Raw genomic sequence first — 17,199 nt, 5'->3', positions numbered from 1 at the left:
GATGTCAAAATTTAAAGTTGGTCTTTAACGGCGATTGGCAAAAATCTTTGGATATCATTGGACATGTTTATGTGATAGTAACACGATGATCATCATTTCTCAATCCACCGAAACAAAGAGCGAAGGCTTAGAGTACAGCCTCCTCCAAGAATGTACAGCTGAAGCCCTTCCCGGACATCCCCATCCCCACCCCAGGCCAAGTGGTTCGGTGACACTCAATCTTAGCGGCTATCCCTCGATCGAACTTTTTTTTTTTTTTTTAAATATCCTATGCAATTTTATTGACAGTACCAATATAACAGAGCGTCAATGCTCAGAGGACAGACTGAGAGCAGAGGCTACAGTTCGTGAACAGAACCGGGCCAGCTAGGCCAGACAAGTCACACCGGTTCTCGAAAAGGCGGCATTCTGTTCAAATTCCCAGATGACGGTGAACTACACAGCGCATCTCAACTTTCGGCATAGTGAATCGATGGACACACGCAAACGCGCTCACATTATTATGTGTCACTGGGAGGTACCGGCGGCGATCTGATAAATCAACCTACAGAATTACTCGGGGGCAGACCGCGGGCCGGAGTCGGGCCGGGCGCCTGTCCTCGGCACAGCGGAGGGCCGGCCCCGGTACCCGCCGGCAGCGGCCCGCCTGAACGGCGCCGGGCGCACAGACCCGCGCCGCCAATCACAATCACAACTGAGACACTCGGTGCGACGAGCTCACTGCAATCAGACCCGGACAACACGAGCGGAATCCAACGACCAATCGTAACAGTGGACGGCTCCGGCCAGAAGTCGGGCTCTGTGTAACAGGCGGGCGCGCCGCAGAGCCACGCTCCGCCGGTAGCCGGCGGCCCTGAGCGCGGGGAGCGGGGGACACGCGCGCCGGGCGGTGTCGGTAGGGGGGGGGGCGGTGAGGGCGCTGCTCTCCTCGGGCGCGGCCCTCCTGAGACAGGGCTGGGGCCGCGCCGTCATACGGCGTCCCGCCGCGCACGGCTGGACACACGGCAGACGCTCCGTCACCGCCCAATCAGCTACTGGGCCGGCAGCGGCGCACAGGCGCACCGGCCGCCGGCCCAGTAGCCAGCTTAACCTCAGCAGCCGGAGGACTTGCTCTCGGCGCCAGACTTCTTGGTGACGTTCATCGTTGTGAAGTTCTCTGACACGGTCGGGTGGATGCCGATGGTGGCGTCAAAGTCCCACTTGCGAGCGCCCAGCTTCATGGCCACGGCGTAGCCCTGGGTGATCTCCCCGGCGTTGGGCGCCACGATGTGGAACCCGACCACCTTGTACTCCTGGCTGATGCAGCAGACCAGTTTGGCGTAGGAGCCGTTCTCGTCCCGCTGCGCCACCGTGTGCTCCAGTGCCGTGAAGTACTGGTGGTACACCTCGATGTCGTCCTCTCCGAACTGGGCGATCGCGTCCTCCTCAGAGAGGCCGATGCAGCCGTACTCCATGGGCGTGAACACGGTGGTGGCCACGTTCGCGTAGTCGGTCAGGATGGAGGCGTCGTTGACGAGCCGGCGCGCCAGCAGACGGCCGGCCTGGATCGCCACCGGCGTCAGCTCCGGCTTCCCGCTCACCACGTCTCCGATGGCGTATATGTTGGAGACGGTCGACTTCTCGTCCGGTGTGCACACCACCTTACCGTCCTTGGGGCTGAGCTGGACGCCGACCTTGTCCAGTCCGATGTTGTCTGTGCAGGCGTCCCGGCCAATGGCGAACAGCACCGTGTTGTACTCGCCCTCCACCACCTCGCCGTCGGTGGTCTTGGCCAGCACCTTGACTCGTCGCGGCGGTCCCTCCTCTATCAGCTGCAGCTCGGTGGGCACACACTGGCGGATGAACTTGACGCCGCGCTTCTCCAGGTGCTCGCCCACCAGGTTAGCCATCTGCTGGTCGAAGCCGCGCAGCAGAATGGACCGCACCATCACAGTGACGTCCAGTCCGAGGCCGCGCAGGAAGCCGGCGCACTCGAGCGCAATGTAGCTGGCCCCCACGATCAGCGTCTTGCCCGGCGAGTGCGGCAGCGAGAAGATGTCGTCGCTGCTGATACCGTACTCGCGCGCGCCGGGGATGTCCGGCAGGCGAGGTCGGCCGCCGGTGGCCAACACGATGTATCGGGATGTGATGGTCTTCTCCTTGCCCTTCTTGTCGACAGTTTTGAGCGTGTGTTCGTCGACGAACTGGGCGTAGGCGTTGAGGTAGGTGACGCGCTTCTCACGGAGCTGCACCCGGTAGCCCCAGTCGAGGGAGCCGATGTGACTCTGCACGGCCGTCACCAGCTTCTCCCAGTCGTGGGTGGGTGTGTTGATGGACCATCCGAACTTCTGGGCGTCCTCTGCGGCCTCTCCCAGCAGCGCCGCCTGGTGCATCAGCTTCTTGGGGATGCAGCCGACGTTGACGCACGTGCCGCCCAGGCCCCACGTGGTGCCCTGCGGGGACGGTTTGACGAAATCACAGACGGCCACTCGCGCACCCTGCACGGCCGCCTCCTTGCTGCAGGCGAGGCCGCCGGAGCCGCCGCCCACCACGACCACATCGTAGTCGTGCTGGGCGTCTCCGCCACCTCCGTTCAGCAGCGAGGCTAGCTTACCACTGGTGTTATTTCTTAAAGTGTCAATTAATTATCCCTATGAGGAGGATCCGTGCAGATTTCACATGAAATCCAACAATGATGGAAAATTATGAAAATGTAGAACAGTCTGGGTGAATGATGGATGATGTGAAACGATGTGAAAAGAGGTGAATTTGTATCGACACTTGGCTAATAGTTTTACGAATTTCGAATACAGTCATTTAAAGTAACTGGTCCCTTTTACGATACCCGGCAAGAACAATCGTTAAAATGTTATTGACGTAACATTATGGTCCTCCGGGCCGGATAGAGTACCGTAAGATAACTGTAACCAGTTAAGGAATTGATTGACTGCGATTCGATAGGTAACGTAACTATGAGTGTACGATCGGCTTGCGGTGATAGGTCTGCATCCGCAAGTCTCAAAACCCGAAGTGAGGCTGAAATGAGCTCTACGTCCACCACTCGCAGTTCGGTAAGGAGACGAGCGCTCGTATCACAGCTCAAAGCCGAACAGGCGAAGCGAGTGGCAGACGAGAAGATTAAGGCAGCTGAGGTTCGTGCGAGGCTAGCAAGAGATGAGGCTTTAGCCGAAGCACGACAGGCAGCTGACCAAGCGGAGGTAGACGCGCTGGAGCTTCAAATAATGGAAGAAGAGGTTGGATTGCGAAATTCGGTCGGCACTGCAGATGAAGATGGAATGCGACCGGTGTCCATGCACCACCAGCCGCCGCCCATGGACCGCGCTGTTGACAGGGTGAGCCCTGTGCCGCCGACCCCGATGGCTCGCGTTCAGAACGAGCAGTCTGATCAGCGGGTCCAGTGTCAAATGCTTGGTGACACGCAGGCTGCAGCGTGTCAAAGTATTGCCGGAGCGCAGGCTGGAAATGCGGGAGGGAGTAACCCGACTCGTCCACCCGATCAAGAGAACAACCCGGTAAACAGATCGCCCGATCGAAGCCATCGCACAAGACGATGGGTCGAAGCCAACACAAACTTCGCTCCTGTTCATGCATCGCTGCCCAAGATACAGCTTGGGATGTTTGATGGGTCTCCGTTAGAGTGGCCCCGGTGGATCTCGCTCTTTCGAGCCCTGGTTCATGATAATGCGTCACTGACTGACACAGAGCGCATGATTCACCTCCAGTCGTTCCTGACGGGAGACGCTCGTGAAGCCGTGCGTGGTCTGCTCTGTGACATGTCGCTCTATGAAGTGGCGCTGAGCGAGCTGGAGACTCAATTCGGAAACCCGACTGCTGTCGTCCAGAGCACACTCAGCAGCATTCTTCAGCATCCGGTAGTGAAGCACAACGATATCGCTGGCCTGACAAGTCTGTCGCGAGCCCTGCACACGGCCGTGTGCGTACTAAAGAGCATGGGCTACCAAGCGGATTTGGCTGCGACCTCTTCAATGCAGCAGGTGATAGCCAAGCTACCAAGCACGCTGGCCTGGCAGTGGGGCCAGCTAGAAGTGGAAATGATGCCACAAGTACCCACTCTGGAGGACATTGATTCTTGGCTTGGGAAAGTAGTGCTGGCGGGCCGCCGCGTTCAGCCTGCGCTCTGCTCAAGGGTACAGGACAGTGTCGCCAGATCAGCGCATACACCGGCACCGCTGAACAGGCGCCGGGGCGACACAAGAGGGAATAAAAGTTCAGCTCAGCGCACAACTTTTGCGACTGCTTCTGGAGCGGCTGTCAGTGCTGAATGTGTTGTGTGCCAAAGTGGCGCCCACGCACTTGCCGAATGCCCATCTTTTCTGGAGAAAACACCGGAGGAGCGCGGTCACATCGTGCGCAGTGGCCGCCGCTGTTTCCGATGTCTCAGTACTGGCCACTGGCTGAGCAAATGTTCGAGCAGGACAGTCTGTGGAGAGCGGGGCTGCAAGGGGAGACACCATCGCCTTCTCCACATACCGTCAGCGCAATCTCCTCATCCCGCACAAACAAGACCGACGGCGACGACAGACGCCCGTGACGTAATGGCAATGACGCAGACGGAGACGCATACAAGTCAGCGCACCTTGCTACAAATTGTTCCAATCCGGATTCATGGAACTGAAGGACGCTACAAGGATACCCTCGCACTGTTGGACTCCGGTGCCGATACGAGTCTGTGCGAGGAGCACGTGCTTAAGGAGCTGGGGATTGACGGAGACAGGAGGGAGCTACAACTGGCCAATGTTGAAGGAAGCGGAGGCAACAGACTCGCGATCAGAACGAGTCTACAAGTGTCCTCCTTGTCCCCAGGAAGTAACGCCAACACGGTCACAGTACCAGAGGTGTTCTCCGTCGCCCGACTGAATGTGCGTCCTCAAAGCGTGGACTGGAAGCAAAGGAAGGCCTGGAAGCATCTGGATGACATAGTGATTCCAGACAACAATGGAAAGGCCGTTGAACTGCTGCTGGGGGCCAATGTTCTGGAGGCCATGCTGCAGCAGGAGGTCAGAGTCGGCAAGCCAGGACAACCAGTGGCAGTACGAACCCACTTCGGCTGGTGTCTGACCGGAAATGTGGCTCAGCTGGTGACCCATGGCCAGCGAGAGGTGATGCACATTTCCAAGCACCGCTCAGCTGATGACGAGCTGGTGACTATGCTGAAGGACTGGTGGTCAACGGAGGCATTTGGTACTGCGTACAACATGAAAGAGCCGACATCTCAGGAAGACCGGCAAGCTGAAGACATCATGGCAAGGACTACCACGTGGCGCGGCGATCGCTACGAGACAGGGCTGCTGTGGTGTGATGAAAATGTCAAGCTGCCTGACAACTACCCCATGGCCATGCGCCGGCTGGAAAACACAGAGAGGGCTCTGCGCCGAGCTCCTGAGAAGGCGACAGCGTACCAACAGAGCATGGAGGAAAATGTGAAGAAAGGATATGCGCGGAAGCTTGATGATGAGGAACTGCTCGTACAACATGACCGCACCTGGTATTTGCCTCATCACGCAGTCACCAGCAAGCCAGGCAAATTCCGCGTGGTCTTCGACGCAGCGAGCAGCTATGGAGGTACCTCCCTTAACGGGCATCTGCTGTCTGGACCGGACCTCCTAAGATCACTCCCAGGGGTGCTGCTACGTTTCCGTCTAGGGTCTGTTGGTCTCTGCGCCGACATAGAGAAGATGTTCATGCAGGTGGCTGTGAGAGCTGAGGACCAGGCCTCACTCCGCTATCTTTGGCGTGATCTGGATAGCACCCGTCCGCCAGATATATACCAAATGTACAGGGTAATATTCGGCGCTCGGAGCTCTCCAGCATCAGCCAGCTATGTACTACGCCGAACAGCCCAGGAGAAGAGTGATGACACTGTAGCTGGACGCAGAGCACGTGAAATTGTCGAAAGAGACTTCTATATGGACGATTTGGCCACCTCTGAACCAGACAAAGATACAGCACAAGAGACGGCGGCAGAGGTGACGGCACTGCTCTCCAGGGGAGGCTTCAGACTCTGCAAATGGAACAGCAACTCCAGGGAGGTGCTTGCGAGAATTCCGATGGAAGACAGAGCAGTTGGTGCCGTAGACCTAAGCGCGTCACTCCCGGCACAGAAGGTCCTGGGTGTGCAGTGGGATGCAGAGCTAGATGAGCTGAGTCCCAGTGCTCCGTCAGTCACGAATGTCGGGCCGACAACACCAACTACAAGGCGCGAGATCCTACGGGTTATCGCTGGTATTTTTGACCCACTGGGGCTGGCGAGCCCTTTCCTGGTCATGGGGAAGATGATACTGCAGACACTCTGGTCGACTGAACACACCTGGGACAGCCCTCTCTCTGACGAGGAGTGCAGCGAAGTGGCAGCTTGGATCTCAGAGTTGCAGTCAATAGAGAAGATTCGAGTCCCAAGATGCTACGCGTATCAGCAACACACCAAGAAAACAGTCACGAAGACGTTACACGTCTTCTGTGACGCCTCTGAGCGAGCCTTTGGGGCAGTCGCTTACCTCAGGCACGAATATGCAGACGGTGCTATCCACTGCTCCTTGATTATGAGCCGATGTAGGGTGGCGCCGCTAAAAAGGTTGACGATCGTCCGTCTAGAGATGCAGGCGGCGGTGCTGGCTGTGCGCTTGGCGGCCCAAGTAGCTCAGGAGCTGAACTTGAATCAAAGTGACACGGTCTTTTGGAGCGACAGCAAAGTCGTCCTCAGCTACATCGAGAACAACAGCAGGCGCTTCCACACGTTCGTTGCTAATCGTGTGGCCGAGATCCGTGACGTGTCTGAGCCCAGACAGTGGCGTCATGTGCCGACCGAGCTCAACCCAGCAGACGACTGCTCGCGGGGATCGAAAGCCTCCGACCTGAAGAGAGACAGCCGATGGATAAGGGGACCCGACTTCTTGTGGCAGTCAGAAGATGCCTGGCCACCAGACCAGCAGCTGTCACTGAAAGATGAGGATCCAGAGCTTAAGACCGTGATGGTCACACAACACAGCACCCGGCTGGCCACCCTCCTTACTCTGCCTGACCCACAACGGTTCTCTAAATGGGTCCGCTACCAAAGAACTGTCGCCTGGATTCTGCGATTCACGAGGAACATGTTGAGAGTGCTGAAGTCTCAGGTCGCACAGCCAAACGCCCTCGAGCGGGAGCCACTATCTGCCGAGGAGCTACATGAAGCAGAAAACATGGCGGTGCGATTTGCCCAACGGCAGGCATTCGCCCAAGAGATTGAGGCACTGAACGAAGGCAAGGAGCTCCCTTCGTCAAGCAGTCTTCTGCAGCTGACTCCAATGCTAGACTCAGAGGGGCTGTTACGAGTCGGCGGACGACTATCTAATGCTCCTGTGCCAGAAGAGACCCGCCACCCTGTGATCCTCCCGAGAAGTAGCTGCATCTCGAGGGTCATCATCGACGCAGTTCATCGACGACTGATGCACGCGGGAACCGAACATGTCCTAAATGAGCTCCGTCAGGCCTACTGGGTGCCGCGCGCCCGGCAAGAAGTCAAGAAGGTAGTGGCTGACTGCTCTTTTTGCCGACGACGCCGAGCTAAGCCGTGTCAGCCCCGCATGGCCGACTTGCCGACCGCACGTTTCGACACGAAGTACGCCTTCAGTTCAATTGGGCTCGACTTCTTCGGTCCTCTAAAGATCAAGGTGCATGGAGGACGATTCGAGAAGAAGTGGTGTATGCTGGTCACGTGCCTCTCCACGCGCGGGGTCCATCTGGAGCTGACGTCCTCCCTGAGCACCGAGAGCTTCCTGATGGCCTTCCGCAGGTATATCGCACGACGTGGACCGCCATCAGACGTCTTCTGTGACAACGGATCGTGTCTGCGGGCTGGAGAGAAAGAGCTACGCCAGCTGCTGCGACAATGGAACCAGCACACTATCAGCGATGAGCTCACTCAACGCGATATCCGGTGGCATTTTAACCCACCGGCTGCCTGTGATATGGGCGGCGCCTGGGAACGGATGGTGGGGACTGTCAAACGCGCGCTGAGAGCTGTCCTCGGGCGGCTGCTTGTCTCCGAGGAAGTACTGCACACTGTTCTGACTGAAGTGGAAGCAGTCGTCAACAGCCGCCCACTCACGCACGTGTCGACAGACCCGAACAGTTTGGAGGCACTGACGCCCAATCATCTGCTGTTGGGGCGTCCGGTCAGGCGTCTGCCTCCAGGATTGTTCCGAGACGAAGAGAGCTGCTCTACACGAGTTTGGCGGCAGAGCCAGGCGCTAACAGACCAGTTCTGGCGGAGATGGCTTCGAGAGTATCTACCAGGACTGGCATGCCGACCGAAGTGGAGATCGGAAAGTCGCAGCCTGGCAGTGGGGGATCTCGTCCTCATCGTGGAGAACGGCAGCCCGCGCGGCCAGTGGCCCCTGGGACGCGTGACCGAGACAGTTCCTGGGCCTGATGGCCGCGTCCGGTCGGCGCGCGTACTGGTCCGTGGAGGAGAAGTGCACCGCCCCGCCCGGCGGCTCTGCCTGCTGGAGGAGGCGCTCGGATCATGAGCTCGTGTGCGCCTGGTCCGCTCCGTTGGCGGGGGGAGGGTGTTATTTCTTAAAGTGTCAATTAATTATCCCTATGAGGAGGATCCGTGCAGATTTCACATGAAATCCAACAATGATGGAAAATTATGAAAATGTAGAACAGTCTGGGTGAATGATGGATGATGTGAAACGATGTGAAAAGAGGTGAATTTGTATCGACACTTGGCTAATAGTTTTACGAATTTCGAATACAGTCATTTAAAGTAACTGGTCCCTTTTACGATACCCGGCAAGAACAATCGTTAAAATGTTATTGACGTAACAACTGGAGTGGGCCTGCAGGGTGTCGTCGCAGCCGCCCACGTGCTCTCCGTTGACGAACACGTTGGGCACGGTGCTCTGGCCTGTGCGCTCCTTCAGGGCATCCTGGAGTGCCGGTCCGTCCTCAACTTGGTCGAGCTCCAGTGCTCCGTAGGCGATTCCATTTGTTTTAAATAACTGCTTCACCTTGTCACAAAAGGGACACCATGACTTGCTGAACACGGCAACTTTGTTTTCTTTAATAAAAGTATCAACTTGAGCAGCTGCACCGCTCCCCGGCGTGGGTGCCATGCCGCCCACCCAGCAGGACACGCCGCACAATCACGCGCACCCGACACGCGCCACTGCTGACTCGAGAGTCCCTCGATCGAACTTGATGACACCGCCGCATTGTATATCGGTACTTCAAGAAATACCTTTAAATACGATAACCACATAGCTATACCTACCTAAAAACTCATTAAAAACTACAAAAAAACATCACACAGCCATTTGTAGGACATCACGCAAAACACTTAAAATCAGGGCATTGACACAAGTTTGGCTATCCTTGACATGGACATATTTAGTCATAATAATGAATGAAAGGCTATTAACCCGCGGGTTATGTGGCCTTGAGCCCGCGCGCCTGCGGGGGCGGGGATGGGAGTGCGTCCCCCAGCGTCTCGTAAACTTTTAACTTAATTAAGAATAAATTAACTGAATAAATCCCCCTTTTGATAATGAGGGAATAGCCATGCCAAATTTTGCGGCGCTGGTGCGCGGCCGCGGGTTCACTGAAAAAAAAAAAATGAAATGAAATGAAATAATGAAGGAGTGAAGGAGACATAATGTTGTGTTTTGTGCTTATCCTATGACACCTGACGGTCTTTCAAGTCTTATAAAGTGACAAGCTCTACTTGCTGCTGCTGATATTCATGTCATTTAGTGACAAAGCATGAGAGCGGCAGTGGGACTGTCAGCGCTGCCAAGGTAGTTAAGTAATCTTGCTGCCAAGTGCCAACTAATGTTCAAATCCATTCAAGATCCGTCACAATGCCGCGTACTTTAGTACGAATAGCTTAAAAGCGATGTCCGCCAAACTGCTTCCGCTTCCTCGTCTCACGCATCCCATCAGAGTCGTTGACTTTTTTCATGCGTCTGTTCACAGCCCCGAGTCTGATAAAAGTACGGAGACGCGCATACCTTTTTACTACTCGGATGTCCACGGATGGGAAGCGTGAGCCGAGGAGACAGACCATGTCGGCTATGACGCCTGGCTTTCTTGAAAGACCGTCAGGTTCCATGTGATGATACGCGCAGAAAATTGCGTCCATTTCACCGAATGTATCCAGCCAGCTCTGGGTGGGTACACTGAGACCGCCCCGACTCATAAGTCTAGTCCATAGGGTTTGGACAGGCGCTCTCTCGTCCGCGAAGGCGGATGGGGTACCAAGGCATGGGTCAACCTTACGGCATTTGGCCGATATGTATCCGGCTGCGTGTGCCATAGCATACTGCTCAGACGTGACTCCTTCGACGCCGGTCGCGACTCGGGCATCCGTGAGCGTGAGGACGCCGCACAGTTGGCGGTCCTCAACAGCTCTGCCATCTCTGCTACATCAGTTGCGCTCTCTGTGGCCTCCTTCTCCTGATCTGAGAAAAAATCGGTCTCCGGGATCTCGTCGTCCGACGGGGCATGCGATGGCTCGGCCGAGCCAGATAGGGGATTTATGCCCAGACGGAGCGCATACATGAGCGTGAGATTCCGCACGCGGCACTTGGCCTCCACTGGTGTGGGGTTGAAATTGGCCCCACCCTTTCCTCGCACCAGGCTAAAAAACGACTCTAATATGTCCTGGTTGACCTTGCCGGGAAGGATGTACGTCCCGGGACCATAGCGAGACTTGGAGTCTTCCATGAGGCCACGAACTGACTTGATCGACATCAAAAAACCTTGCTGAAATGGCAGCAGCGTCGTTCGGGTGCCGATCTGCATGGTCTGGATGAGCTGCTCGAAGTCAGCTAGCACCTGAAGCTGCGGAGAATCAGCATGCCCTAAACCACGCTTCAGTGGCTTTGCGTCGCCTGGTGAGTGCCCGTTGAGTACATCGAAGACACTGTCGCACAGCCGGATGAAGTCAGCCTCCTCCTTCTTCTCCGGATGGAACATCTCCAAAGCCGTCGCCACCGAGGAACTGAGCAGCTGTGCAGCCGGTCGCACCTTTTGCCGCGCTTGACCTTTTACCTCGATGTGCGACTTGACGCCAAGCTTGGGGAGCATCTTAAACTCCTTGTCTCCGTCGATGCCCAGGACGTCAGTCATTAGGTCCTTATTGACGAGACCTCCTCCTGGGAGGCGGACTCCCTCGTCGAGGACGTAGTTCCTCAGCAGTTTGAGGAGATGAGGCGCATCCGCAAACATCCAAATGCGCCTGGGGAATAAAATCGCCAATACAAATGAAGTCCGATAATGCCAGTGAAAATTACGTTTCAACATGCGCTCCCGTGGAATGGGGCGGGGAGGGTATGGCATCCGAAATCGACAAATTTTGGGACACTAAACTAAGACCAACAACGGATTTCTCGTGACGATTTGCCTTGAATTCGTACTATTTTGTGCAAACAAATGCTTTTATATTTGATCTGACGTTGACCTGACCTTAAAATTAAACTACGCCGGAGCGGGGAGAATGTTTGAACAATAAAATTAAACACCCTTCCCATGCGGCGTCGTTTTTTAACGAAGCCGAATTACTTTTTTTAAAATTTAAAGTCAATAACGCCTATGTAATGCATTTACCTGGAGTCGTCAGATGGATGTGTGATGTAAGTGTCGCCTTTGTATGTGATGCCAAGCTGGGTCCACAGGGAGCGGTTCTTGGGGCCCATGTCGCATACTGCGGCCACGATTCTCACCCCCGACGACTCGATGTCCTTTACCAGTTGGAGAAAGGATGCGGCCGTGACCGCCTCATCGAACTGGAAGTACACTGGGTATTTCCAGGTACCGAACAGCGAGCGGATCATGACCTGCTGGAGCTGACCGTTTGGCCCCAGCATGCAATCATTAGAGGCGTCGTATGTCGCTGAGTCGTTCAGCTTCATCTCGTCAAACATTATGACGCATTCCCTGTCTCGCTCCGGAAGGCTGGCTACGAAACCAGCGAGCACGTCCACACAGGACCTGGCATCTCCGGGCCGCACGGTGAACTTTTTCAGCCACGTCTGTATTGTGGCGAGTGATGGGAGAGGGTAGCCAGTGGATCTGAGGTACTCATACTGTTGTCGTGAGAGACGCACACGCAGCTCCAGTGCCTTGATTATAGTATCCTGATCCCAAGGATAAGGACGTTTGGCAGACAGGAGGCACTGGGTCTGGAAAAAAGAAATGAAATGAAAGTGTCGGAGTTGCCGAAGATTCGTCGACTCCGCAGCCCCGAATTAAAGTATTTTGTACATTCCTATGGTCGTTGACTGCAGGTTACGTTTAGACAAATCACTTTTATGTAAACGAGATCGGGCGGATAAAACACAGTGGAAAAGCTACGACAAACCCTTTTAAGGTCTTTTAATTTTTTCTTATTTACTTTTAAAGCTACCAGTAGGTTTAAGGTCGTTTTGGGTGACATAGTGAGTTAGAAAGGTTCTGCCCTGCACTGTTTGATATTGACCTTGGACTGATATTTAGTCTTTTGACCTGACCTGTTGTTCTGTGAACAAGCAGCCAAGACGAGTTTTCCACTTGTCCATCTCTTCAGCCTTCAGCTGTAGGTCTTCTTTCAATGATCGAATTTGGGCTTTAAGGTCAGATATCTCCTGTTGTGTGCCGAATGCTGATTGGTCGTTTTCAGGCTCAGGGTTGCTCGAAAGGGCGTTTCTTTCATCAGTGAGGTGAAGATTCGGCGAGAGCGAGCCAGGTTGAGTACTGAAATAGCATCCAATCCAGGAAGTATTAAACCGCGATACTTCCAATCCAGGAAGTATGGCCCCGCGCCCTGCTTCGGGGTGTTTGAACACCCTGTGGTTTTTCACGAGATATTTCTCATAGGTTAGGTTAGGTTAGGTTAGGTCCACGCCGCCGTTTTTGGCACACCTTAATTTCAGGCACATGTTGTAAAAATTTCAGGCCAAGGTCATTCAAGGTCAGGTCACCAGGTCACTTGAAGTAACCTCACCTCATAAGAAGTTTCAATGTCTGCCATAGCTACACCGAGTGCCCGATCCCTTTGAAACTTCCAGCGATTGCTAAGAGCAATAGTATGTACAAAATGTGTATCATAATTTTGATATCGATGACCTAAGGTCAGGTCAATTTTGCGAACTCTTCATTATAAGTCAATGGGGGAAAATTGAAATGCGCCTCTTTTGGACAAAAACTATTATAGACACTCCCAAACACTGAATTACAAGTAACTAAGACACAATGAGCATGAAAATGGTATCCGTGACCCCAATTTATGCCCCTGAGGTCATCTCAGGTCACGAATGGTATCTAACAGTTTTTCGAGAATAACTTTTGATGGAGGCATGCTAGAGCGATGAAAACGCCTTGGATGTGTTCCGATGACACGGATCGACTGATATGCAGCATGACCCTTTCCGGTCAGGTCATGACCTTGACCTGAGGTCAAATTTTCAAGTTGACCTTTCAAGGTCAAATTAAAATTCGTTCGATGCGTCTTGACGAGAGGAACACGATGCCGGTAAAGGTAACCTCGTGCAAGGCTGGAGTCAAATGTTATGGCAGAAAAACTGTTTCCAAAGAAATCGGCTATTATGGCAGTTTTTGGCCCCTGCAGGCAAAACCGTTGACGGTAGGTAGATCAAATCTGAGATAATTATTCAGAAAGGGCGTCGATAGTGCTATCGAATGCGCTTTTCCGCGGTGCTGTAGCTCTATTGGTTCCTGAGTTATGCCTTGGCTTATTGAAAACTGTCGACATTTGACCTAAAAATCGGCGAAATTTTGCCTTCAATGACCTCTGGTGACCTGACGTTTGACCTGACCAAAAAAGTGACTGAAGTGATTTCGTCATTATTTTTGGCGCTCTTTTGAACGCCGCCTTCCGCGTATCGCTACGTAGCCCAGGGGCCGAGTTAGAAGGGGCGTGTTCAACTTTTGCGTTTCGATATTTTGTCATGGAAGCGTTCAACCCCCCCCCCCCCCCCCCCCAGCAGGGCGAGGAAATCCAGGACCCCCAGCGGGGCGTGGGTTAAAAGAGACGCATTTCAATTTTCTCCCATTGACTTATAATGGAAAGGTCGCGAAATCGACCTGATCTTAGGTCACAGATATAAAAAATATGAGATATACAATTTATATAGGTACTGCTACTCTTATCACTCGTTGAAAGTTTCAAAATGATCGTTTGGTCGATGTAGCTAGTAGCTACAGCGAGCCTTTGAACTTTTCTGAAGTAAGTTCACTTGACGTTACCTGGTGACCTGACCTTGAACGACCGGAGTCTGAAATTTTCACAACATGTGCGGAAAAGATGTATGGACACTGGACAGGTGTGGTACCAGAAACAGGCGCCGCCGTGTAGGCTACATAAACAGAACTCGTGAAAAAAAAAATGATGAAAATAAGAGCAAATGGTAAATTACCTTTCATTGTGTTCACTTTCAGGAATGTTGAGAGAGGGCACTGCTGTTTTAGTCAGGCGACGTCTTGGGTTGTCCGCGACACACTTCCCCGGGTTGAGTTCAAATCTCAAATCTCGATCGTAGTCTTCTGGTTTAAAGTGGATGGAGCAGAAACACGCATTGCTAGGAGTTTGGTTAGCTTGTAGCCGCACAGCCTTCATCCAGGAAGCCACATTCCCTGGATCCTTCGGTACTCTATGCATTATTAATCCAGGGGGATGTAAATCACCAGAGCCAGTGCCATTACGGCACCCGGGTACCAGGCAACGCATACCTACCTACCTGCTTCGTGCACTTCACGGATTTCAATTTTACAATGTCCCCAAGGTATAAAGAAATTAAATCATCAAATATATTCCACAAATTACATTACATTACACAGCCAATCTTAAACAGAATCTTAGAGAGGATCGTATAAACGACACGGAAGCGCCCTTAGCAACCACAAGTTGTTTATCAATCAACCGTTGTATGTCGCCGCAGCGTCAATTCACTGCTATCTGGCAAAGTATAGTTTATTCCAGCTTAGCTGTTTTATGCTCATACTAAAAAATCGTTCTCCCTATAAAATGTTAGCAAGCAAAAAAAGAAGGGTCTGACGAGCTTTCTCTCAGTAATTTGTAGGCGCAGCTTTTAAGAAATTGTATTATATAGGATTTATGCCATCAATTTAGTTTAAACTATCACTATGACTGTCTAGTTGGATACTAAACAAATATTCCAAGCACCCGTGACGTCACGATTTGTCCAACCTTATGTTGTAGTAATCTTGGTTCAAGGGGCGTGATTTAACACGTTGAACCACACGGCTGCTGATGTCACCCTATGGATGTCACTATCATATAGGTACTAGTGAGCTTTTTGGCAGGTATGGGAAACACCATCCAGCCCTGAGGCCGGGAATTCAATAGATGTCACTTCGCTTTTTTAGCAAAAGCACCTTGGGGCTCGGGACTAACGGCCTTCCGAGTTTTCACTAAAAACCTCGGTTACATTGAATCATCCCGGCCCCGGGCAGGAATACATTGACACGCATCCAGAGCAGCATTCCCAGTTTGTTTTCAGAAGTAGTTTACAGTCGCTGTTTGTCCTATTTTACACACACACAAGCGGCTCAAAACGACACCGTGACAGATTCTACTGGCAACACGGTGCTGCTCTGAAAACGTCATATAATGCCATCACACTCTCCAGTCTCGAACCACGGTTTAACCCCGCGCCGGTCAGGCCTCACGGTTCACTGATAACTTATGCAGAGAGCTGTTCAGAGTCCAGATGCCAGGCGCTGTGGTCACGGTTCAAAGATGTTATTAGTGGAAATGCTTGCATAGCGTGAAGCTAACAGCTTACTGCGCAAAAGTACGACTAAGAGCTAGTACGCAAAAAATATATCAGCAGAGAAGAGAACAGCGCAAACAGTGGTAACTCTAACCACGCTCTATAATACCTGATAGCTATAGCCCGCTAGTCACTAAAATAAGCACGCTTGTACGAGTATTATAAAGATTACAGCAAACTGTTAAAGTAATGCATTCACTACAAAGCGTTCTCCCGGGATAAATGTGTTTTTTACGTTTTGCGGGCACTTATCCTTATTAGTTTGTCGAAGACGTTCTTCGCCACTGCACACACTACCACATGCCGGCGTTTTTAATTCCCGCATCACTGCCGGATTCACAGCTTTAAGATGGTGCTTGCACTGCTTAACTTTCAAATTTCGGTACGTCACATCACTCTTTTTGCCTTCGCTGGTGTTCCGACCTATTTGAATGTACGTCCTGGAGATGATCCCAACGATTTCGACGGACTTCTCGGAGGCGATCCAAACACTCTCAAAGGACTTTTTGGAGGCGATCCCGAGCCAACTCTTGGCCGTCTCGAAGGCGAGTCGTTACCTGACTCGCTGTTATCTCGCCTAGCTGGAGACGAAGCTTGCGACACTGGTATCGATGCACCTCCACTGGTCGAGTTGGATCTTTTGAAAGATGCTGTCTTATCTCCATCTCGCGAGTCTTCGCGTTTCTCATCATGCCGTTCACAGGGTGGCTTGGGAAAGCGAAATCCTTTGCCATCGAGCCGATGTGAGAATCCGTTGCGGTCCTCCATCTCTTCAATCTCAGGACCGGCGCAGAAAGGACACCGGCGGTGCTCTTGTGGACTCCGTGAGATCAGGGACGTACCGCGACTCGCTGCCTCGATGAGACACCCAGCCTTGCTGCCACAGTGAGACAGCCCGCCTGTCTGTTGCTGAGACAGCGCGCCTCCTGCCTCGTTGTCTCGGAGACAGGCGGGCCACCTCCCAATCGTCCTGAATCCTGCCTCACTGCCTCGGAGGCACGTCCAGCAAGTTAGACGCGGAGTGAGCGAGTGGCGGGGCTCTGCACAGACCAAACACGTACACAGACTCATGGGGACTCCCCAGGGACTCCCCGGGACTCCCCAGGGACTCCCCGGGACTTCGGGCAATGTTTATGAATGCCCGACGTGGACGTCCGTCCATGCAAGACGTATATGTAGCCGTGGCACATCGGCCGCATGATGTACATACGTACGGCCCTCCAGCAAAAGAGTGGTTGGTTTATGGTTAGCCTATGTGCTTTTGGTGAAATAACTTTGAACGACAGAGACGCTCCTGTAAAATGACTCAATAGAAATGAGAAGAGGGTTCGTGCACACATTTCGGTAGTAGTTCTCAATCGCCATTAGACGATTCATCAATGCAGATCGATTATTGTGATGTTGG

The 17,199-nt window shown here is 53.1% G+C and overlaps 1 protein-coding gene across 1 annotated transcript; it reads right to left on the bottom strand.

The window, feature by feature from the left end:
- Positions 1-245: 245 nt before the first annotated feature.
- LOC122373835 (thioredoxin reductase 1, cytoplasmic-like) lies at positions 246-9,205 on the bottom strand. The gene is made up of 2 exons (XM_043352211.1): positions 8,833-9,205; positions 246-2,595 (listed from the first exon to the last, which is right to left on the bottom strand). The coding sequence occupies exons 1-2, from the start codon at positions 9,117-9,119 to the stop codon at positions 1,092-1,094; spliced, it is 1,791 nt and encodes a 596-aa protein (XP_043208146.1). The 5' UTR covers positions 9,120-9,205; the 3' UTR covers positions 246-1,091.
- Between the last annotated feature and the right edge of the window lie 7,994 nt (positions 9,206-17,199).

Source organism: Amphibalanus amphitrite, unplaced genomic scaffold, assembly GCF_019059575.1.
Source record: "Amphibalanus amphitrite isolate SeventyFive unplaced genomic scaffold, NRLGWU_Aamphi_draft 001559F_arrow, whole genome shotgun sequence".
Classification (NCBI taxonomy): Eukaryota; Metazoa; Arthropoda; class Thecostraca; order Balanomorpha; family Balanidae; genus Amphibalanus; species Amphibalanus amphitrite.
Note: the sequence above shows the minus strand (reverse complement) of the source record. Positions and strands in the feature narration are given on the sequence as shown.

Bases quoted from the DNA above. Each gene is read 5' to 3' on its own strand.
- LOC122373835 (XM_043352211.1), bottom strand. From the start codon at position 9,119: ATGGCACCCACGCCGGGGAGCGGTGCAGCTGCTCAAGTTGATACTTTT. The intron at 2,596-8,832 runs TTGTTACGTCAA...AAATAACACCAG, and splicing joins ACCCTGCAGGCCCACTCCAG to TGGTAAGCTAGCCTCGCTGC.